The sequence below is a fragment of the Scyliorhinus torazame genome, unplaced genomic scaffold (assembly GCF_047496885.1).
Source record: "Scyliorhinus torazame isolate Kashiwa2021f unplaced genomic scaffold, sScyTor2.1 scaffold_211, whole genome shotgun sequence".
NCBI lineage: Eukaryota > Metazoa > Chordata > Chondrichthyes > Carcharhiniformes > Scyliorhinidae > Scyliorhinus > Scyliorhinus torazame.
Window position 1 is genome coordinate 205,914 of NW_027307938.1, and position 25,063 is coordinate 230,976.

General features: G+C 46.1%; 1 protein-coding gene across 2 annotated transcripts in view; it reads right to left on the reverse strand.

Annotated features, from left to right (window-relative positions):
* Window positions 1–224: 224 nt before the first annotated feature.
* The window catches only part of LOC140405772 (Fc receptor-like protein 5), a 79,264-nt gene continuing 54,425 nt past the window's right edge, over window positions 225–25,063 (reverse strand). The window contains exons 4-9 of one of the 2 annotated variants that reach the window (XM_072494206.1): window positions 23,813–24,094; window positions 20,852–21,118; window positions 16,703–16,987; window positions 11,451–11,747; window positions 6,106–6,216; window positions 225–403 (exon numbers count right to left, since the gene is read on the reverse strand). In XM_072494206.1, coding sequence (XP_072350307.1) covers window positions 363–403; window positions 6,106–6,216; window positions 11,451–11,747; window positions 16,703–16,987; window positions 20,852–21,118; window positions 23,813–24,094 — 1,283 coding nt within the window. In that variant the 3' untranslated portion in view covers window positions 225–362. The remainder of the gene's footprint in view (window positions 404–6,105; window positions 6,217–11,450; window positions 11,748–16,702; window positions 16,988–20,851; window positions 21,119–23,812; window positions 24,095–25,063) is intronic. The other variant, XM_072494208.1, reaches the window with a different exon arrangement.

The window sequence follows — 25,063 nt, forward strand, 5'->3', positions numbered from 1 at the left end:
GTATGTTGTTTATTTGTATATTTATTTTTTCATTTCAACATTTTCTATTGGAAATTAATTGTTTACCTCATATATGTAATTCCGTTATAATTATATTATATTTAAATTCGTTCGTATGCACATAAAGTTGCACACACATACACAAATAAACGCACACATTTTCGCCCACACTGACCCATTGATACGTAAACACACATGCGGAGATATATCAGTCAGAGACATCGTACTGGTAATTGGCGAACCTGAATTACATCCTTTGCTGCATTTTTGAGCAATAACAAACTTAACTATGGTTAAAAGTCCCAGACTTGTGTGACATCTTTAATAGAGTTTTTTCACATTGTGATCTCTTCATTGTCGCTTCACATTGTTGTTTCACAATAAACTGCATCAGCATCGTCACCTGTCAAATACAAGGTGAATCATCGTGAGTAATACATCTCTGATATCATCCCGTCGTAATAACCTATACAGGCACACATTAATGGTCAACAATCTTCCCGATGCGCAATGCCGCCATTGTGAAAAACAATCGTCTGCTTCCATGTCTTTCAGCAAGAACCCTGTGTGACGATTAGCTGTGGCAATTTCTCACCTGTTCAGTTCCTTTTTAATTATACTATGATTGCCGTCGTCTCGGTTGTCGCCTCGAGAGCGCGTTTTGAGAGTACATTCTACAATTTCATCCCTGTCAATATCGTAATTTTACTGCATCTGGAAGCAACATATATTAACTAACCAACTAAACAATTATAGACCACAGCAAGACATTTCTACAATCAACTTACCTGCCTCTGAATTTATGTGGAAACTCTCGTGCGTAAAATTGATACCCCTCCTTCACTTTATCGAACATGGAACATTGAACATTACAGCGCAATACAGGCCCTTCGGCCCTCGATGTTGCACCGATCTGTGAAATCACTCTAAAGCCCATCGACACGAATCCATTATCGTCCAGATGACTATCCAGTCACCATTTGAATGCCCTTAGTGTTGGCGAGTCCACTACTGTTGCAGGCAGGGCATTCCACACCCTTACTACTCTCTGAGTAAAGAACATACCTCTGACATCTGTCTTATATCTATCTCCCCTCAATTTAAAGCTATGTCACTTCGTGCTAGACATCACAATCCGAGGAAAAAGACTCACTGTCCACCCTATCCAATCCTCTGAACATCTAGTGTGCCTCAATTAAGTCACCTCTTAACATTCTTCTCTCTAACGAAAACCGCCTCAAGTCCCTCAGCCTTTCCTCATAGATCTTTCCTCCAGACCAGGCAACATTCTGGTAAATCTCCTCTGACCCTTTCCAATGCTTCCACATCCTTCTTATAATGCGGCGACCAGAATTGTATGCAATACTCCAAATCCGACCGCACCAGAGTTTTCTACAGCTGCAACATGACCTCATGTCTCCGAAACTCAATCCCTCTACCAATAAAAGCTAACACACCGTAAGCCTTCTTAACAACCCTCTCAACCTGGGTGGCAACTTTCAGGGATCTATGTACAAGGACACCGAGATCTCTCTGCTCATCCACACTGCCAAGAATCTTACCATTAGCCCAGTACTCTGTCTTCCTGTTAATCCTTCCAAAATGAATCACCTCACACTTTTCTGCATTAAACTCCATTTGCCACCTCTCAGCCCAGCGCTGCAGCTCATCTAAGTCCCTCTGTAACGTGTAACATCCTTCCGCACTGTCCACAACTCCACCAACTTTAGTTATCATCTACAAATTTACTCACCCATCCTTCTACGCCCTCCTCCAGATCATTTATAAAAATGACAAACAGCAGTGGCCCCAAAACAGATCCTTGTGGTACACCACTAGTAACTGGACTCAAGTCTGAACATTTCCCATCAACCACCACCTTTGTCTTTTTCCAGCGAGCCAATTTCTGATCCAAACTGCTAAATCGCCCTGAATCCCATGCCTCCGTATTTTCTGCAGTCGCCTACTGTAGGGAACCTTATCAAACGCTTTTCTGAAATCCATAGACACCACATCAACTGCTTTACCCTCATCCACCTGATGGTCACCTTCTCAAAGAACTCAATAACGTTTGTGAGGCACGACCTACCCTTCACAAAACTGTGTTGACTATCTCTACTCAAATTATTCCTTTCCAGGTGATTATACATCCCATCTCTTATAAAGTTCCAATATGTTGCCCACAACAGAAGTAAGTCTCAGTGGTCTATAGTTACCGGGGTTGTCTCTACTCCCCTTCTTGAACAACGGGACAACATTTGCTATCCTCCAGTCTTCTGGCACTATTCATGTAGACAAAGATGACTTCAAGATCAAAGCCAAAGGCTCAGCAATTTCCTCCCTAGCTTCGGAGAGAATCCTAGGCTAAATCTCATCCGGCCCAGGGGCGTATCTATTTTCACACATTCCAAAATTGCTAACACCTACTCCTTATGAACCTCAAGCCCTTCTAGTCCAGTTGCCTGAATCTCGGTATTCTCCTCGACAACATTGTCTTTTACCTGTGTGAATACTGACGAAAAATATTCATTTAGCACCTCTCCTATCTCCTCGGACTCCAAGCACAACTTGCCACTACTGTCCTTGACTGGCCCTGCTCTTACCCTAGTCATTCGTTTATTCCTGACATATCTATAGAAAGCTTTAGGGTTATTCTTGACCCTACCTGCCAAAGACTTCTCATGTCACCTCCTGGCTCTTCTTAGCTCTCTCTTTAGGTCCTTCCTAGCTATCTTGTAACTCTCGAGCGCCCTAACTGAACCTTAATGTCTCATCTTTACATAAGCCTCCTTCTTCCTCTTGACAAGTGTTTCGACTGCTTTCGTAAACCACGGTTCCCTTGCTCGACTACTTCCTCCCTGCTTGACAGGTACATACTTATCAAGGACACGCAGTAGCTGTTCCTTGAACAAGCTCCACATTTCCATTGTGTCCATCCCCTGCAGTTTTCCTCTCCATCCGATGCATCCTAGGTCTTGCCTCATCGCCTCAGAATTGCCTTTCCCCCAGATATAAATCTTGCCCTGCGGTATATACCTATCCCTTTCCATCTCTAAAGTAAATGTAATGGAATTGTGGTCACTATTACCAAAGTGCTCACCTACCTCCAAATCTAAAATCTGTCCTGGTTCATTACCCAGTACCAAATTAAAATGAAATGAATGAAATGAAATGAAAATCGCTTATTGTCACAAGCAGGCTTCAAACGAAGTTACTGTGGAAAGCCCCTAGTCGCCACATTCCGGCGCCTGTTCGGTGAGGCTCGTACGGCAATTGAACCGTGCTGCTGGCTTGCCTTGGTCTATTTAGACCTGTGCTAAACAGCCCCAGTGAAGTTACTGTGAAAAGCACCTAGTCGCCACATTCCGGCGCCTGTTCGGGGAGGCTGTTACGTGAATCGAACCGTGCTGCTGGCCTGCCTTGGTCTGTTTTCAAAGCCAGCGATTTAGCCCTGTGCTAAACAGTTTTTCCAAATCCTATATTGCCTCGCCTCTCTTTGGTCTATCTATTTACTGTGTCAGGAAACACTCCTGCACACATTGGACAAAAACAGACACAACAAAAGTACTCGAACTATGACGTTTCCATTCAATATTTGGAAAGTTAAAGTCCCCCATAACAACTACCCTGTTGCTTTCGCTCCTATCCAGAATCATCTTTGCAATCCTTTCCTCTACATTTCTGGAACTTTTCGGAGGCCTATAGAAAACCCCTAACAGGGTGACCTCTCCTTTCCCGTTTCTAACCTCAGCCCATACTACCTCAGTGGACGAGTCATCTTCAAAGTTCCATTCTGCCACCGTAATACTGTCCTTGACTAATAATGTCAACCCTCCCCCTCTTTTACCACCTTCCCTGAGCTTACTGAAATATCTAAACCCCGGCAACTGCAACAGCCATTCCTGTCCCTGCTCTATCCATGTCTCCGAAATGGCCACATTATCAAAATCCCAGGTACCAACCCATGCCGCAGGTTCACCCACCTAATTCCGGATGCTCCAGGCATTGAAGAAGACACACTTTAAACCACATTCCTGCCTGCCGGTACACACCTGGAACTTTGAAACCTTACTCATGACCTCACTACTCTCTACCTCCTATATACTGGAGCTACAATTCAGGTTCCCAAGCCTTTGCTGAACTAGTTTAAACCCTCCAGAAGAGCATTAGCAAATCCGCCCCTCCCCCCAGGATATTGGTATCCCTCTGATCCAGGCGTTGACCATCCCTTTTGTAGAGATCCCACCGACCCCAGAATCAGCCCCAATTATCCAGAAGTCTGAAACACTTCCTCCTGCACCATCCCTGTAGCCACACGTTGAACTCCTCTCTCTCCCTGTTCCTCGACTCGCTATCACGTGGCACGGGTAACAACCCAGAGATAATAACTCTGTTTGTCCTAGATCTAAGTTTCCACCCTAGCTCCCTGAATTCCTGCCTTACAACCCTATCCCTTTTCCTACCTATGCCGTTGGTACCTATGTGGACCACGACTTGGGGCTGCTCCCCCTCCCCCTTAAGGATCCCGAAAGCACGATCCGTGACATCACGCACTCTGGCACCTGGGAGGCAACACACCAACCGCGAGTCTCTCTCGTTCCCACAGAATCTCCTATCAATCCCCCTAACTATGGAGTCTCCAATGACTAATGCTCTACTCCTCTCCCCCTTCCCTTCTGAGCAACAGGGACAGATTCTGAGCCAGAGAATTGTACCCCATGGCTTACCCCTGGTAAGTCGTCGACCCCCAACAGTATCCAAAGCGATATACTTGTTACTAAGGGGAACGAGCACAGGAGATCCCTAGACTGACTGCTTCCTCCCAGCCCCTTTCACCGTCACCCATCTATCTTTATTTTTCGGAGTAACTACATCCCTGAAGCTTCTATCTGTGACCACCTCTGCCTCCCGAATGATCCGAAGTTCATCCAGCTCCAGCTCCAGTTCCCTAACGCGGTTTCTGAGGAGCTGGATACGGGTGCACTTCCCACAGATGAAATCAGCAGGGGCACTGACGGCGTCCCTCACCTCAAACATTCTGCAGAAGGAACATTGCACTACGTTCCCTGCCATCCCCTCTAGATAAAAAAAAGAAAAAGAAAGAAACAGCTTACCTGTTATTCACTCCCCTTCTCAGCAAGCACTCACTCGGCAACCTCTGCGCCCCACAAGATAACACCTGAGGGAAAATAAAAGAAAAGCTACTTACCAGTCACTAGCCAGTCCCTTACCTGCAGGCTGTGACGTCACGGTTCAACTTCTTTCGACTTCTACCTGCCCTCGAGCCTTCCTCGTGTTCTTTACAGCGGTTGTTTTTTTTGGTTAGAGGAGGGGGTACGGACGGAAACACTGAAGAAGTGTTCCGGGTTTAAGTGTCACTTGACAACAACTCCTCCACAAACTACCTTCAAGTAAGGGTGAGCACACGGAAGTATGCAAATTACCCCCGCAACAGCCAATCAGCAGCTCCGCTCTACTGCCCTCTGCTGGATAATTCAATATAATTCAATAACTATCTTTTTCCATTCACGGTTGAATTCCATCGCTACATGTTGCTGGCTGAATTTGGTGTAACTCTTTGTATTTGAGACATAGTGATCATTTTAGTTAACCTTACCATATTGATATTCCTGGTTTAGGTGAGATGTTCATCCCGAGTTCAACAGTGTGTTTTGAATAAATGTAAATCCAGCAGCTGCCGAATTTCAGATGGTATTGTAGTTAAATGTTAAAGGGAACTACGTACATATCTACTTAGTGGAAATGTGACTGATGTGTAAATGTTCAGATATCTGTCACGAGTAGCAATTTCAACTGGTTTTCTCAATAACAAGAAAGTATATGCATGTAAACACAGAACTATAATTATATATATACATTCAGTGTACATATACTTTAACAAATATATGTATTTCACATCTCTTTTTTGACAATGACTGAGAACATATTGTCTGATTGTTTCGGACTCTATACGGCCTTATTTAAATTGACAGCATTCAATAACGAAGACTTAATACTTACTCTGTGAGTAGCAGTTTGCATTGGTATGTTACTATTATATCCAACATGAATTGATCAATCTATCCGGTAGGTTTTCAAACATACCTGCAGGAACTGGCTTTCTCTTGGTCGGAATAAACTCTATTCCCAGAATAATCACGATTCCTAACACGATCAATGCAGCGAGACTGAAACGGATTGGGATTGAACTGGAAACTAAAAGATTATGAGGAGAAAATGAATGACCATTTTAGTGCGTCATAGGCCAGTAGTGAACGGGATGTGTTTTAACATTTCCATTAAATATTTTAGATTTTAGTTGAACTGAATTTCTAACAGCTCTCGTCGCATGATTGGAATCCATGACTCCAGAAAATTGTCCTGTGTTTCTCGATTACTAGTCGAGTGAACACGCCACTGCGCCACCGCTTGTCCCAGTAAATTGATGCATTCCCTACCTATCCAATAAACATAGAACATAGAACATAGAACAATACAGCGCAGTACAGGCCCTTCGGCCCACTATGTTGCACCGAAACAAAAGCCATCTAACCTACACTATGCCATTATCATCCATATGTTTTTCCAATAAACGTTTAAATGCCCTCAATGTTGGCGAGTTCACTACTGTAGCAGGTAGGGCATTCCACGGCCTCACTACTCTTTGTGTAAAGAACCTACCTCTGACCTCTGTCCTATATCTATTACCCCTCAGTTTAAAGTTATGTCCCCTCGTGCCAGCGATTTCCATCCGCGGGAGAAGGCTCTCACTGTCCACCCTATGCAACCCCCTGATCATTTTGTATGCCTCTATTAAGTCTCCTCTTAACCTTCTTCTCTCCAGCGAAAACAACCTCAAGTCCATCAGCCTTTCCTCATAAGACTTTCCCTCCATACCAGGCAACATTCTGGTAAATCTCCTCTGCACCCGCTCCAAAGCCTCCACGTCCTTCCTATAATGCGGTGACCAGAACTGTACGCAATACTCCAAATGCGGCCGTATCAGAGTTCTGTACAGCTGCAACATGACCTCCCGACTCCGGAACTCAATCCCTCTACCAATAAAGGCCAACACTCCAGAGGCCTTCTTCACCACCCTATCAACCTGGGTGGCAACTTTCAGGGATCTATGTACATGGACACCTAGATCCCTCTGCTCATCCACACTTTCAAGAACTTTTCCATTAGCCAAATATTCCGCATTCCTGTTATTCCTTCCAAAGTGAATCACCTCACACTTCTCTACATTAAACTACATTTGCCACCTCTCAGCCCAGCTCTGCAGCTTATCTATATCCCTCTGTAACCTGCTACATCCTTCCACACTATCGACAACACCACCGACTTTAGTATCGTCTGCAAATTTACTCACCCACCCTTCTGCGCCTTCCTCTAGGTCATTGATAAAAATGACAAACAGCAACGGCCCCAGAACAGATCCTTGTGGTACTCCACTTGTGACTGTACTCCATTCTGAACATTTCCCATCAACCACCACCCTCTGTCTTCTTTCAGCTAGCCAATTTCTGATCCACATCTCTAAATCACCCTCAATCCCCAGCCTCCGTATTTTCTGCAATAGCCTACCGCGGGGAACCTTATCAAACGCTTTGCTGAAATCCATATACAACACATCAACTGCTCTACCCTCATCTACCTGTTCAGTCACCTTCTCAATTAACTCAATAAGGTTTGTGAGGCATGACCTACCCTTCACAAAGCCATGCTGACTATCCGTGATCATATTATTCCTATCTAGATGATTATAAATCTTGTCTCTTATAATCCCCTCCAAGACTTTACCCACTACAGACGTGAGGCTCACCGGTCTATAGTTGCCAGGGTTGTCTCTGCTCCCCTTTTTGAACAAAGGGACCACATTTGCTGTCCTCCAGTCCTCTGGCACTATTCCTGTAGCCAATGATGACATAAAAATCAAAGCCAAAGGTCCAGCAATCTCTTCCCTGGCCTCCCAGAGAATCCTAGGATAAATCCCATCAGGTCCCGGGACTTATCTATTTTCAGCCTGTCCAGAATTGCCAACACCTCTTCCCTACGTACCTCAATGCCATCTATTCTATTAGCCTGGGGCTCAGCAGTCTCCTCCACATCATTATATTTTTCCTGAGTGAATACTGACGAAAAATATTCATTTAGTATCTCGCCTATCTCTTCAGACTCCACACACAATTTCCCATCCCTGTCCTTGACTGGTCCTACACTTTCCCTAGTCATTCGCTTATTCCTGACATACCTATAGAAAGCTTTTGGGTTTTCCTTGATCCTTCCTGCCAAATACTTCTCATGGCCCCTCCTTGCTCGTCTTAGCTCTCTCTTTAGATCCTTCCTCGCTACCTTGTAACTATCCATCGCCCCAACCGAAACTTCACACCTCATCTTCACATAGGCCTCCTTCTTCTTCTTAACAAGAGATTCCAATTCCTTGTGTAAACCACCGTTCCCTCGCTCGACGCCTTCCTCCCTGCCTGACCGGTACATACTTATCAAGAACACGCAGTAGCTGATCCTTGAACAAGCCCCACTTATCCAGTGTGCCCAACACTTGCAGTTTACTTCTCCACCTTATCCCCCCCCCCACCCCCCAAGTCACGTCTAATGGCATCATAATTGCCCTTCCCCCAGCTATAACTCTTGCCCTGCGGTGTATACTTATCCTAAAAGAATCCTTCATGATACTGAGCAATTCCATTCAATCACCTGTTAACATTCTCAAACTCCCCTGGGCGCGTGCGCTGTCCATGCCAACCCACGTGACCGATTGACGTGACAGGAGGGAAATTAAATGTACTTTCAAAACACCTGACGATCTTGACTTAGCCCAATACATTGAAGTCATCAGGTTTATAAGTTTAATACCAACAATGTATTTTAACAGTACTGTAAGTACAATGACAAAAATATATCTGCCACTTTCCTCAACTCAGCCCCCACTTTCCAAATAGCCCCACCTACAACACACTGAGACACACTTACTCACTCAGACACAGACACACACAGACATACACGGGCTCACACACAGACACAGACACGTAGTCACACTCAGACACACACTCACGGTGGCAGACAACATTGAGGAAAAGAGTTGTGGAGTGAGAACAAAGTAAAATAAAATAACATCGTGAAAGGATCTCTAAAGCATTGCGCCTGCTTTCAGTTCACGTCTTTCAAGAGTTCAAGATTTCGTTTTGATACTTATTCCTTCTGGGCTTGAAAGGATATTTTCGGCGAATGTTGTCTACTTTCTTTTTGAATCAACATCATTTTAAATTAGGAGTAATGATATGTCAGGTGCTCGCTGGTTTTTGAACAACAGACTAGTTTTTCTAATTCAGCAAGGAGCGAGAGAAAAAGAGCTCCTCCCCCTTTCAAGTCCGAATCTTCTGCCCAGCTCTCTCAGAAGAATCGCACATGAACCAGTCACTGACTGTTGCCAAGCAGAACCGTATTACTCGCCAGCCCACAGACTGACGGGCAGCCACACGAAATGACGTCCTCCCAAGTTGGTTCTTATGATAGTCTCGGTGTCTCTCCGAAGTACAAAATGTGGTAAGCACTGGCATGATGAACAGGCTTTTCTTCAGGCACATTTTAATTATGGGTCCACGGAACAAAATAATAAAATAAATGGTAGCATAAGGAACTGAAAAGGAGGGAATCTAACATAACTTCCCCCGTCCCGTCCCCCATCCCACCTGAAGGGATGAAACTTTATTTGAAGGACGTTTCAAACCAAGCAGGGTAACGCAAAAAACAAAGCGCACATCCATTTATCTATCCTTTCCCTCTACTTGTGTTGCCGGAATTCTTCTATCTGCCACTTACCAACTGTAAATAATTGAGAATCTATCCACCATAATCTGGTCCTTGTCAGGAATATGGGAAAACTTAATATTGAAACGTACCATCAATGAATTCTAAAGGAGCCATCTTGCATCTGAGTTTTACATATTTCTATAAACCAGGGCAGATTATGGTTCTGAAAGATTAGGCTGTGTTTATTACCATACCGGACACATAACTCAAAATGATGAAGGGTCTTTAGCAATGCGCTTTCGAAATGGTGTCGACTTCCTTTGGCACGGATTTAATTTTCACTGAAACGTTTCCCACCAGTGTTTACAGCACTTTTGTTCAGCTCTCTCAGAAACATCCCGCTAGAACTAATCACTGACTCTTGTCAGAGAGAAGACTGTCGCTGGACAACCCATAGGTTGCCAACAGACCAATCGAACCAACTTCCACCAATGCAGATCTTAATATTCACCCGGCGCCCGGGACACATGTAGCGCAATAGTAGCGCCAAGGACCTTGGTTCCAGAGATACCCCGGGTCAGTCTCCGTGAGGAGTTCGCTCATTTGCCCCGTGTTTGTGAGAGTCTTAATACGAAAAGCCAAAAATGTGCAGGGTCCGTGGATTGGCCACGCTAAGTTGCCCTTTTGTTTAAAACCAATAGATTTACCCACCACCGAGGAGTTTCTATTTCCATCTCCAAAATACAAAAGCTGTGTCAAACAGGCCTGACGATCAGGTTGCTTCAGTTTGAGTCCACTGATTCTATACATCATGGTCCACGGGAGCAGCACGGGAGCGCAGTGAGTAGCACGCAGCCTCACAGCGCTGTGGTCCCAGGTTCGATCCCAGCTCTGGGTCACTGTCTGTGTGGAGTTTGCACATTCTTCCTGTATGTGCGTGGGTTTCGCCCCCACAACCCAAAGCTGTGCAGAGTAGTTGGATTGGCCACGCTAAATTGCTCCTTAATTGGAAAAAATGAATTGGGTACTCTAAATTTATAGAAAATAAATAAAACATTATGAGTCCACGGAACAAAGAAAATTACATAAAATAAATGGGGCAAAGGGAAATCAAAAGGAATGTCTCTAACAACATGCTCCGCTCTCCATGTACGAATTGTAACCATTTCTAAACTTGTGGCACATTACAAACAGTATTTTCCGTCTTTCTCCAATTTGGATAATTTACCCCAGTCTGTCTATCCTCCTCCCTCAGAATGGTGCTCCGTAAAAATGATCCTTCAACGGCAGCCAATCAGGAATGGAGTTAGCAAGGTGCTGGGATGTGGATCTTGTCTCAATGCATCTGCTGGTATTATGCAGCAGAACTCTCAGTTTACATTTGGAAATATCTTGATTTTTGGCTTTGAAGCGTGGACTTCCCCATGACACAGCTAACCTGTGCCAACCAGGAGGCAGATGATTTATTGCTGCCAGATATTAGATCATGTACACATTTAATTCTCGGTGTAGTCTGTGCCAAGATTTAACACCAGAGCACTGTGTTCCTATTTTCATGTCAGCTTGAATTGCGAAGTGCACCGGTTAGTTTAACGAGATAACATCTCATGTCTGAATTAAAACAGGAACACATTATCCATAATCAGGTGGATATATTGACTGTGCATATCACTCACCTCTTACACTGATGCTCAAAGGGTCACTGGAGGTCGAGCATAGCCGGGTTTTGTTCACCTCCGCTTCATATCGACAGGTATAATATCCTATTTTGGAGTGATCGATTTTATTGATGGTGAAGGTGACAGAATGCATTCCTGCAGCAGGAGATTTAACGTTGACAGAATTCGATTGTCCTTGTCTGTATAAGTAAAATGCAATCCCAGGACTGTCCTGGGAGCTGGAGCAGTTAAACGTGACACTTTCACCGTCAGCAATAACATAGGAATCCACTGAGAAACGTGGTTTATTCAGACCTGCAGTTGGACAGAAAGAAATAGTGACGGTCATTACATATTCAACACTGAATCAGGTTATTAATATTCAGAACTTTAGTCGAATTACCTAATTGAAAAGGAGACAGAGATAACAGGATGCTATCGAATGTGAAGGACTGATCAGTCAGGGAGGCAGTGGGGCCGTAGTACTGTCAATGGGTTGTGCTCCAGAGTCCCAGCGTTTTGATTTGGGGCACGGTGGCACACTGGTTAGCACCGGTGACTCACAGCATCTGGGACCCAGGTTCAATGTCGGCCTTGGGTGATTGTCACTGTGTAGTTTGCACATTCTACCCGTGTCTGCACGGGTTTCCCCCGGGTGCACAATACAAATATATGCAGATTAGATGGAATGGCAGTGACAAACTGCCCTTAATGTCCGAGAGGTTAGGTGGGGTTACTGGGGTAGTGTCGGAGTGTGGGTCTCGGTTGTTCTTTCGGATGGTGTGTGCCGGTCCTCAGCTAATTCAAAACAGCAATCTTGATCTCAAGAAACGGCAAAAGGAATTGGACACTGTCGAGGTTAGAGGTTAGAGGACCTGCGGATATTCCTACAGACTTGTACTTGTACTGAAGGCATGCACCAAAGTACAGTGCAGTACAATTTGCCACATCAATAGCTCCGAAGTGAATACGGTCGGCAGCTTCAATACCTGGCCATCACCATCACCAGCAGTCTGTCCAGGTCCCTTCACTTTGACGCAAAAGTCAAGAAAGCCCAATTCATCTCTTGTTACTGCCGAAGCTAAAAAAAGTCGTCATGTCTCCCTCAAATCTCACAAACTTCTGCAGATGTGCCACAGAACGCATCCTATCCGGTTGCATCACAGCCTGGTATGGCAACTGTTCGGCCCAAGATTGCAAGAAACTGCAGAGTGTGGTGAAATCAGCCCAACGCATCACACAAGCTTGCCACCCCCACATTGATTCTGTCTACACCTCCCGCTGCCTCATGAATTCAGACAGCATTATCAGAGACCCCTCCCACCCAGCCATTGCCTTCATCCAGACCCTTTCACCAGGCAGGATACAGAAGTCTGAATACCCGCACATCCAGATATAGGTGCAGCTTCTTCCCCACAGCTACTAAACTCCTCAACAACTCTCCCTCGAACTGATCTGTTCCCTGTAAGAACACTATCCACGACGCCCTATGCTGCTCTTGCTCATATGTTTGCTTTGTTTGGCCCTTGTTCCGTACTTTTACCAATCACTATTTGTCGATGTACTACATGTGGATGTACTTAGTTGATTATACTTTTTGTCCACTATGTACTGTGTACGTTCTCTTGGTCGCAGAAAACTAGTTTCACTGTACTTTGGTACATGTGACAATAAATCAATCAATCAAGATATGTCCATTACACAGAAAAAGGACAAATCAAATCGGACAAATAATATCGCCAAATTTGCAGATGACACCAAGTTCGGTGGGAGGGTGAACTTCCTGCAGGTTGCAGAGATCCTCCGCTGTGATTTGGACAATTGAATAAGTGAGCAAATGAATGGTAGGTGCAGCATCATTTTGATGAACGCATTTGTATCCATTTCGTTCGGAAAAACAAGAGGGGGATACTATTATATGAATGTTCATAAATTAGGAGAGGGTAATGTACAATGAGACCCGAGTGCCCTTGCACAACAGTCCCTGAAGATCAGCAGAAAGATACAGCACGTGGTAAAGAAGGGAAATTATATTCTTGCAGGAGGATTCGGGTACAGGATCAGGGGTGTCTGGCTGCAATTGTACAGGGACTTGCTGAATCAGCAACTGGAATATGTTTTGCAGTTTTTGTCTCCTTATCTGAGAACGAGTCTTTGCTCTCGAGGGAGTATATCGAAAGCTTACCAGACTGATTCCTTGGATGGCGAGACTTACATAGAACATAGAACATAGAACATAGATATATACAGCACAGAACAGGCCCTTCGGCCCACGATGTTGTGCCGAACCTTTGTCCTAGATTAATCATAGATTAACATTGAATTTACAGTGCAGAAGGAGGCCATTCGGCCCTTTGAGTCTGCACCGGCTCTTGGAAAGAGCACCCTACCCAAATTCAACACTTCCACCCAACACCAAGGGCAATTTGGACATTAAGGGCAATTTATCATTGGCCAATTCACCTAACCCGCACATCTTTGGACTGTGGGAGGAAACCGGAGCACCCGGAGGAAACCCACCCAGACACGGGGAGGACGTGCAGACTCCGCACAGACAGTGACCCAAGCCGGAATCGAACCTGGGACCCTGGAGCTGTGAAGCAATTGTGCTATCCACAATGCTACCGTGCTGCCCTTGAGAACAAATAAATCTACACTATCATTTTACTGTAATCCATATACCTATCCAATAGCTGCTTGAAGGTCCCTAATGTTTCCGACTCAACTACTTCCACAGGCAGTGCATTCCATGCCGAATGAGAACAGATTGCATCGGTTAGGATTGCATTCGCTGGAGTTCTGAAGAACGAGGTGGATCGCCTAGAAACCTATAAAATTCTAATAGGGCGAGACAGGGTGAATGGAGGAAGGATGTTCCCGATGGTGGGGGTGTCCAGAACGATGGGTCACAGCCCGAGGATACGGGTAGACAATTTGGGACAGAGATAAGGAGAAATCTATTCCCCCAGAAGTGGAGAGTCGGTGGAATTCGTTACCACTGGAAGCCAGTAGAGGCCAAAGCATTGTATGTTTTCAAAACCAGTTAGATATATGACTTCGGGTGAGGGAGATCGGAGAACATGCGGGTGCGTGAAACTCTATACATGATGGCCAGGTCTATAAAGAGATTTGGAGGTCATTGACTCAAATGCTTCCAGGAATGAGGGACATAAGTTAGGACTAGCAAGTTGAACATCTCCCTTTCCCTTGGCAGTGCCAGGAAGATTAAGACAACGTTTCCTGGAAATTACATAATAAATGATCTGTTTTGATGAAGTAATTGGGAAGTCGCTGGCAGAGTGATCATCGAGTCAGCGAGTCGCATAACACAGAAACAGGCAATTCGCCCCACGTTGTCTATGCCGATCGAGCCCCAATCTGTACTAATTCCATTTAACAACTCGTGGTGCACAGCCTACTATGCCTCTGCGATTTAAGTGTTAGTTCAAATGCTACTGAAATGTTGCAAGTGTATCTGTGCACACCACCCTGTCTGTCAGCGCGATCCGACATTTCCACCACACTCTGGGTATAAAGTAAAGTTTCCGCAGGTCCCCATACACAATTTATTCCTCACGTTAACATTTTCCCCCCTTAGCTTTGACACCTCTTCAATGTGGGAAAGATTCGGACCATCTATCCTAAATATCTCTCTAAATTGTTTGCACATCTCTCAGTTCTCCCCTCAGCATCCGCTACTGCGATGAAAACAAACACAGTCTTTCCTCAGAGCTGAAACGTTCCATCGCTGGCAACAACCTGGGGAATCTCCTCTGCACAGCCTCCAGTGCAACAAGTTCCTTCCGATGCTGTGGTGGTCAGAACTGCGCACAATATTCCTTCTGTGGCATGACAATTGATATATAAAGTTGGACCAAAGCTTCCGTGTTCCTATATTCTAAGCATCAGATAATGAAGGCAAGCATTCCGTATGTCTTCTTCACCACCCTGTTTACCTGTTCCTCCACCTCCAGGTATTCATGGACTCGTAGAGCAAAGTCGTTTCTTTCTTCAATAATTCCTCGGGATCTGTCGTTCATTTTGCTGATAATACGCCTAATAGAACTCCCAAAATGCATCGCCTCACACTTCTCAGGATTAAATTGCATCTGTCTTTGCTCTGCCAAACTCTCCAGGTGATCAATATCAGTCTGTCGCATGGCTATCCTCTTCACTATCATCACCACCAAATTCCGTATCATCTGTATTCTGTATACCTTCGGCATATACTTAATTTCTTGAATATACACATCAAGGGTCGCAGCACCGATCCCTGTCGTACACTGATGGTGACAGGTTTCCAATCACCAAAGCAACTCTACCATCACCCTTTGCCTCCTGTTAACAACAAAACATTGAATACATTTTTCCAGCTTGAATCCAATGGCTTTAAACCTTTGGGGCAATTTTCCCAGTGGGTTCTTCTCAAATCACTCATTTATGTTCATGTTAACCACGTCAACTACCCTCAACAATATATTTATTTACCTTTTCATACAACTAAATGAAATTAGTTGGACAGGATGTTCCACCACCAATCCGCGCTGACTATCCCTGATAAATCGTTTTCTGTCCAAGCGTTGATTACTCCTGTGCCACAGGATCCCCCCCCCCCCCCCCAACCACAATATTTCCGTACCAATAACGTACAGCCCTGTAAATACGTGGTATATCACTGCCGCGCTTTTTGAATGAAGGTGCCTCATTAGCGATCCTCCATCTGGCAATTCACCTGCGGTCAGCAAATACCTAAATATCTCTGAATGGGCCCCCGCAATCTTCTCCATTGACTCCCAACGCAGCAAATATCCATGTCGTTAATGATGAAGCTGCCCGGGACAGGTATACAAAAGACAAGGCTGAGACATTCACAACAATCTGCAGCAAGAAGTGCCGAGTGGATGATCCATCTCGGTCTCCTCTGGAGGTCTTCAGCATCACAAATGTCAATGCGATTCATTCCACCTGCAGTACTCCCTAAATTCCTGCTGCAGGATCTCATCCCTTTGTCTTCCCATGTCAGTGGTAACGACATGCACCACGGCCACTGGCTAATCCCCTCCCACATCACACTGCTCTCAAGGCACAAAAAAGGAAATAAACAATTATACGGCCTGTTTCTGGCCACAGAAACGCAATCCGGCTTCCTTTACAATCGAGTCCGCGATGAGTGACGATCTCCCAATATTTTTCTCCTCCGCTGTGCACCCGCGCGGCCACTAACACACCTCACGGCTCTTAAAAGGATGCTGACTGAAGATATTCCTCACCTTCAGCCTCCACTTCGACAGCTGGGCTGTGGACAGCGGTGCTCATGTTATTGTAAACACTGCAGCTGTAATTGCCATTGATTCCTTCATGGAAATTGGAGAGTTGGTGAGTGACCTCTCTGCTGGATGAGATTTCCTTGTAGATCTCCATCTCTCCCCTGTACCAGGTGAACTCTATTGGAGCAGAGCCTGCAGTGACGCTGCACCTCAGTGTCAAATTGCCTCCTTCCCTGACGCTCCCGTTCACCGGATTGATGCTCAAATGTGGGTTGGTGACCGGAAGTCCTGTGGGAGATACAACCACAGATCAGAGCCTGGATGACTTCAATTTACAGAAAGATGGGGCGGGATTCTCTCTCGGCTGATACCTAAATCGGGAAACGCGATTGGCTGGAGAATCGAGGCTGAAATCGTGGCGGCCGGCCTTTTTCTCGCCAAATCGCAATTCTCTGCTGCCTCGACAGCCACGTCAATGTGCTCCACTCCACACGTACACTAAACGGCATTCGCATGCCATTAATGGACAAGACACAAGGGGCCTCCTTGATGCTCCTCATCCTCTGCGGCGAATTCCAGGGTAACAAGATGGCATTGGTTACCCTGGAGCGCGCCCATGCCGCTTATGGGTTGGCTGGGACCAGAGGGCATCTACAAGGGTGGCCCGGAGGTACACCCACACGACCAGTGCCCATACGTTCACAGTGGGCAATCAGCAGCGTGCGCAGCTGCGTGGCTGCCTTGCAGGCCGTGGCAATGGTGTACTGTGCGCATCCACCTCGAAACCACAGCCAACCTCCTGGCCATCAGACGCTACTCCAACCAGTGGCACAAGTGACAGAAAACTATGGCGATGGTGGGCACTTTCCGGACCCCCCCCCCCCCCCCCCCCCACTCAGCAGCCACAGCGCCTGGTTCACGATTTCTAAAAGCACAAGTTGACGGGATGAGTGTGTGGGGGGATTATAATGTAGAAATGCGACTGCGGTTTGCCAGTCTTCCAAGTGTCAACCATGGACCCTGTAAGTCCCACACGTTTCCTCATTGGAATCGATTCTGTTCCATGTGGTGTCGATGCTATGAAATGAAAAAAGAATCTTTATTGTCACAAGTAGGCTTACATTAACACTGCAATGAAGTTACTGTGAAAAGCCCCTAGTCGCCACATTCTGGCGCCTGTTCGGCAACACAGAGAGAGAATTCAGAATGTCCAATTCACCTAACACCACATCTTTCGGGACTTGTGGGAGGAAACCGGAGCCCCCGGAGGAAACCCACACAGACACGGGGAGAGCGTGCAGACTCCACACAGACAGTGACACAGCGGGGAATCGAACCTGGGACCCTGGAGCTGTGAAGCGGCTGTGAAACCGTGCTAGTCCCTCACCAGTCCAGGTGCGGCGTCAGGTTCGCTGTCGCGGAAGTCCATGAATCCTGCCCGGCATCAGCACTTCGGGCGGGATTCTCCGGTCGCCCACTCCAGAATCGCGTTAACCTATTGGCCGCGAGAAATCGAGGGTGGCGCCGCTTTCGCGATGCTCCGCCCCTCCAAATCGGCTTACTCTAGGAGTACGCCGGATGCCGTATGGACAGCCTCAAGAAGTTCCCTGAGGCCCTTCCCCCTATTCTCCGCCCCCGACCGGCCGAGTTCTGGACGGCGTGGGTCTCTATGCTATTGCTTATCGGGAACTCGGCGTGGCGCCTGTGGACTCAGTCCAGCGCCGCCACCGTCGGGGAAGAGCCTATCCCCGGGCAGGGGCGGTGAGGGGTGGTGGGCTTTGGAAGGGGCTGGGTGCAATTTCGGGGGGTGGTCCGTCTTTAGCCAGCCAACCACATAGTGGGGGACACTATTTGGCATTGTGGTCTGCACTCAGCTGTGCACATGTGCAGTGACGGAACCGGCAATTCTCCGGGCCATGTTAGCAGCTGGAGCCTGGTGCTCTGCACGGCCTTGGTGCTCGGCCCGCACCAAACCGAGACCAGCAGCTGTTCTGCACCAAATCTTCGGTCGTAAAACGCCACCGTTCCCAAGCTGGCGTGAGGACGGGACCTGAAAATCGGATTATTCCAGCCCTCAGTCTGTGCAACAGAGAATTCCGCCAATAAATTTTATTGAGCCGAAGGTAGAGGCAAATAGGAAACATTAGAGAAGTTCAAAGAGGACATAGAGAAAAATGTGGATGCATATTTAAGGAAAGGGTTGCCGCTGAGTTGCCGTGCGTGGGGGACGCCCAGAAGGCCAGATCTGTTATCTGTGAGTGTCAGAGAAGCTGTGAGAGTTCTGATTTGGAGAGAGCCGCTGAGCGTTTATCCAGAGATCTCTTGGTTTCAAGAAACAGTTTGTTAAAGGACCTCTTTTAGAATTCCTCATTAGAGTGGGTGTTTGTGCTTTCATGTATCATTCCTTTGTGAATGGAGCAACACTTCCTTGCCTTGTGCAACATTTCAGGGGTTTTGTGGTTAAAAATATCGACAAGATGTTTGTTGCCAGGAGGGTAGTTTCTTGTGTACATTGGATCAAACAGTCAGTTTGGGGCACGTCTTTTTAAGACTGTTTCAACCATGTAACTTTAATCTTGCACTTAAGTTTGTCTTCAATGAAGAGTTTCATTTTTCAAATTCTAAGGGGGTTCCTGGAGTTCTACGCTGATGAGATCATTGGTGCTTTGTCCTCACTTTCACAACGAAAACAATATTTGTGAAGAGTTAAACAAACCTCTCTGTGGTTTTACCTGCTCAGCAACAACATCTACTGGGCCACAAGAACTGTTTTAATCTGTTTGGTAGTAGTCATTTTGGGGGGAAAAAACATTCTCACTTAATTTGTGATGGGGGTCTGGGAATCGTTCTCCGTAAATAAAGCACGGGTGCAAACCGGCATAGCTTTTTAAAAAATGGATATACACCACAACTGTGGTAACCTGCAGTGTTACAGTCCGAGTAATGGATCATAGGCTTTCTAGATAGATAGGCAAGTGAGCTACTTCAGTGCCAGAAACCGTGTTATCATTCGATAAAGTCACATGTTTCGCCAAATCAAATGACTCGGAAACACAACGTGTAATTTTCTGAGGAAAATATGTCAGATTTGCGTCTCAATGTGTGTTTTTTTTTTACAGTATTTATTTTTCACATCAATGAAGGTGAATTAAGGGCAACACAGAGATTAGCACTGCTGTCTCACAGCGCCAGCGATCAGGGTTCCATTCTTGCCTCGGTGACTGTCTGTGTGGAGTTTTCACATTCTGCCCGTGTCTGTGTGTGTTCCCTTCGGGTGCTCCGGTTTCCACCCACAGTCCAGGGATGTGCAGGTTAGAGGAATTGGACGGGATAAATTGTCCCTTAATGTCCAAAAGGTGACGGGGTTAGAGTTGGTGCCGACTCGATCAGCTGAATAGCCTCATTCTGCTTGTAGAGGTTATTTAATTCTATATTTTCCACGTGCTCTGCGCAGCCAAGACCGTTTGCAAACTTAAAACCAAGCAATAATAGGAAAGTGGCATGAATCAACATTAGGCTCTCGGGTTAATTCAACAGCACAGTTCACACACGATATGGGTGGAGAATCAGAGGTAATTGTACATGTAGAGGACATTCTGTGAAAATGCAAGGCCAGTTCACCAGTTGTACAGCTGATCCAATTTATATTATGCCATATCAGTTCAGATCAGTATCCCTCTTTCACAGTTTTTGCTATATTCTTTCCACAGAACCACAGACTTTCTACAGTGCAGAAGGTCATTCGGCCCACTGAGTCTGCAGCGACCCTCTTGAAGAGTGCCCTACCTCTGCCGATTCCCTTGCCTTATCCTTGTAACCCCATTTGAGCTGCACATTAATGGGCACTAAGGAGTAATCCATGAGGCTAATCGACCTAACCAGCACATCTTTGTACTGTGGGAGGAAACCGATACAGGCACGGGGAGAACGTGCAACTCTACAAAGACCGTCTCCCAAGCTCGGAATTGAACCCTGATTTCTAGAACTGTGATGCAGCAGTGCTAACTACTGCGCTAACGAGCCGCCCAATTTATTATCGCATGAACTACCAGGCCCTGGGGAGGAAGCTCTCATATATCTTTCCCATGCCCGCGGACAAAGATATATTTGTTCAACCATTGGCCAAACACCAACAGATGTTTTTGTACTCACTCCTCACAGTCATTTCCACACTTTTGGCCGTGTGTGTTAAACTGTTGCTGAGAACGCTACAATGATACCGTCCAGAATCCATCACGGTGGCTTGTGGGATGAGATAGTCATTGTGACTGACCGAATCAGAATTGAGAAGACTGTTGTTTCTGTAGAATGAATATTGTCCGCTCCCACAGGCATCTGAATCGCTGCACTCACAGCTCAGCGTTATCGTGTCGCCATCCTTTGGCGTTTCCGGTTTTACAGACAGCCTCACTGGAATATCTGAAATTGAAGAGGAAAAGGAGGTCACTGTTCATGATCGCTCGGTATTCCAAAATATGTGCCTAAGAGATGTTGCTGTGTTCAAAAGGGGTGGAGTGGGGGTGGGGGGGGGGGGGGTGGTGTTGTTCTTATGCAGGAATGCATTCGGAAACAGTGAGAAACGGACGGTTTTGGCCATTTTATTTCATCGATGTGTTTGAAACGTACTTTTTATCCGTTAATGTGATATGGACGTCACTGGCTGGGGCAACATTTATTGCCCATCCCTAACTCCCCTTGAGAGGTTGGTGGTGAACTGCCTTCTTCAACCTCTGCAGAGGGGAGTAGGTGTACTGTTAGGGAGGTAGTTCCAGGATGTTGATGTATTTCCAAGTCAGGGTGGTGAATGACTTGAAGGGGAACATCCAGGTGGTCGGGTTCTACGGTATATGATGCCTTGTCCTTCTAGATGGTGGTGGTCGTGGGTTTGGAAGCTACTGCCTAAGGATACTCAGTGAGTTCCTGCATCTTGTAGATGGTGCACACGGCTGCCACGGTGCGTCGGTAGTGGAGGGTTTCAATGGTTGTGGAAGGGGCGGGGGAAGGGGGGATTCAAGCGGGGCTGCATTCTCCTAGATGCTGTAGAGCTTCAATGTCATTGAAGCTGCACTCATCCAGGCAGTGGATCAGAAATTGGCTAGCTGAAAGAAGACAGAGGGTGGTGGTTGATGGGAAATGTTCAGAATGGAGTTCTGTCACAAGTGGAGTACCACAAGGATCTGTTCTGGGGCCGTTGCTGTTTGTCATTTTTATCAATGACCTAGAGGAGGGCGCAGAAGGGTGGGTGAGTAAATTGCAGATGATACTAAAGTCGGTGGTGTTGTCGATAGTGTGGAAGGAAGTAGCAGGTTACAGAGGGATATAGATAAGCTGCAGAGCTGGGCTGAGAGGTGGCAAATGGAGTTTAATGTAGAGAAGTGTGAGGTGATTCACTTTGGAAGGAAAAACAGGAATGTCGAATATTTGGCTAATGGAAAAGTTCTTGAAAGTGTGGATGAGCAGAGAGATCTAGGTGTCCATGTACATAGATCCTTGAAAGTTGCCACCCAGGTTGATAGGGTGGTGAAGAAGGCCTATGGAGTGTTGGCCTTTATTGGTAGAGGGATTGAGTTCCGGAGTCAGGAGGTCATGTTGCAGCTGTACAGAACTCTGGTACGGCCGCATTTGGAGTATTGCGTACAGTTCTGGTCACCGCATTATAGGAAGGACGTGGAGGCTTTGGAACGGGTGCAGAGGAGATTTACCAGGATGTTGCCTGGTATGGAGGGAAAATCTTATGAGGAAAGGCTGATGGACTTAAGGTTGTTTTCGTTAGAGAGAAGAAGGTTAAGAGGAGACTTAATAGAGGCATACAAAATGATCACAGGGTTAGATAGGGTGGACAGTGAGAGCCTTCTCCCGCGGATGGAAATGGCTAGCACGAGGGGACATAGCCTTAAACTGAGGGATAACAGATATAGGACAGAGGTCAGGGGTAGGTTCTTTACGCAAAGAGTAGTGAGGCCATGGAATGCCCTACCTGCTACAGTAGTGAACTCGCCAAAATTGAGGGCATTTAAAAGTTTACTGGATAAACATATGGATGATAAAGGTATAGTGTAGGTTAGATGGCTTTTGTTTCGGTGCAACATCGTGGGCCGAAGGGCCTGTACTGCGCTGTATTGTTCTATGTTCTATAAGTGGACAGTATTCCATTGCATTCCTGACTTTTGCCGTGTAGATAGTTTTGCGGAGTCAGGAGGTGAGTTACACCCCCCCACACGCCCCCTTCCAATTCCTGACCTCTGATCTCCTCTTTTAGCCACAGTATTGACATGGTTAGCGCAGGTCAGTGTCCTGCCACTGGTAACCACCATGGTGTTGATAGTACCTTGGGGCGTCGTATAAACTGGCTGTAGCGCACAAAGACTCCGAGAGACGAATAGAGTGAAGTCGATGAGGCTTTATTAAGCGTGACTGTTCCCCCGCAGTTCAGTAACAGACTGGCCTGCGGGGGAGAACTCCTGGTTCTTATACTCCGCCTTCAGGGCGGCGCTAGGGGCCAACAGCCAACCAGGACCCGGGATCTGTCAGCCAATGACATCACGGCTTCACAGTCCCACATGACCCCTAATGCATACTACCACACTGGCGCTATCCAATGTGCGATTCACCTAACGTACAGCTCCAGATCAGTCATGGTTCTCACTAAAGGGTGACGGATTATCCCTCTGTTCAAAGGAGGGGAATACTGTCGATAAACTATTGTGGATCATGCAATTCAGCCCTTTGCAATCGTTTAATGAAGAGGGATAATTGGGCAAATTCTAAGAATGACGGCCAGCGCCGATTCTGCACCAACGACAAAGCGAATAGCTGCATTCAATGGTCAGAGGTAATGTTTTCAAACAGGTGTTTAGAAGGTTGTATATTTCAGAAGATGAAGGGGAAACCTTGGCGACTGTCCAGGGCATTCCTCTTCATCCGCCTCTTGGGTAGAAGTGTGTGTTAAACAATGAAGCAACCCGCCATTTAGCCTGCTTGGTAAAGACATTGGACTGTCGTGTTCATCCCCATTTGCACTTTCCCAGTTTCTTCCTTCCAAACATTCCTCCTTTTTTCCCAATAACTTTGCTTTTTTTCTCTTACTTGTTGCTAATGTACAGTGGCACATACCTTTAATGTCCACAAATTTATATGCTGATGAGTAGATGGGTCCATTGGGAAAGTTAACAAAGTGCAATTCGCAGCGATAACGTCCTTTATCCTCCACAGAAACACGCTGAATTTCAAATGTACCACTTCCATTCGAAACTGTTGCCTCGCCCAAACGAAAACCTTCTCGGTAAAATGTGTAAATTGCATCCTTCGGGAAGGGGAAATGACATCTTAATAGCAGATTTTCGTTGACCCACAGAATTTCTGGAAGAGTCTCAATGGTCGTTGTGCGACCTGGCTCTATTGGATAGAAATAATGGAAATTAACAACAGGGCAGGCACTCGTTCCTTAAAACATAATCACACATTACATTTTTTATAGCAATCCAAACCCCGACCACTACCATCTCGAAGTACAAGAGCAGAAGACACTTATGAAACCCTAGCATCTGGAGGTTTCCCTCCAAGTTACTCACCACCCTTGCTTGGAAATATATCACCTTTCCCTCACTGTCACTGGGGCAAAATGCTGTAACTCTCTCCATAGGTTGTACCTACATTTCAAGGACTGCAACGTCTTAAGAAGGCAATTTTCTGTAGGCAACAAGGGATGGGAGTAAATGTTGGTCTAACCAGCGACGTCCAAGTCCCGGATATGAAAAACAATCATTCAGAGGTGTACGGTCGGGAGTTTGGTACATCCAAATTGGCAATGGGCCCAAACTAATCTTCAGTAACCTGGACCACATCCAAAAATCATACAATCCTCAATGATGGAGGGTATGTAGCAGAGATATCTAAGTACAAAGCCAGTAATACAGAGAGACATAGTTTGTTTCTTTGTGTGATAATCTCATTCTGAACAGCAGACAGTAGGATTGATTGATTAACAAAAGTGACCGTGCACAGCAGATTGAAGGAACATGGTAACAGACAGATCACGGGGAAAGAGTAGTGCGAGTGTGGTATTACTATGATTATATACGTACCTAGCAGGAGAAACAGCTTCCAGATTTTCGGCAGGGGAGCAGTGTCCAGGGGCCTGTAGGAAAGGTAAGAATAACTTTAAATACTTACCTGTGCAGCTGCAGGAAGTCGGCCGTGGGAATTTCTGGGACGATTTGTTCGTACCTGTGTATAAGTTGGGCGGTTGCTAAACCCGAGACACTACACTTGTAGTGTCCCCCACCCTTCATCTCCTCTAACCTAAGGGGTTGAGAGAATATCAGAGAAGCTCTTCGTTTCTTTTTCTTGTTTTATCTAGAGGGG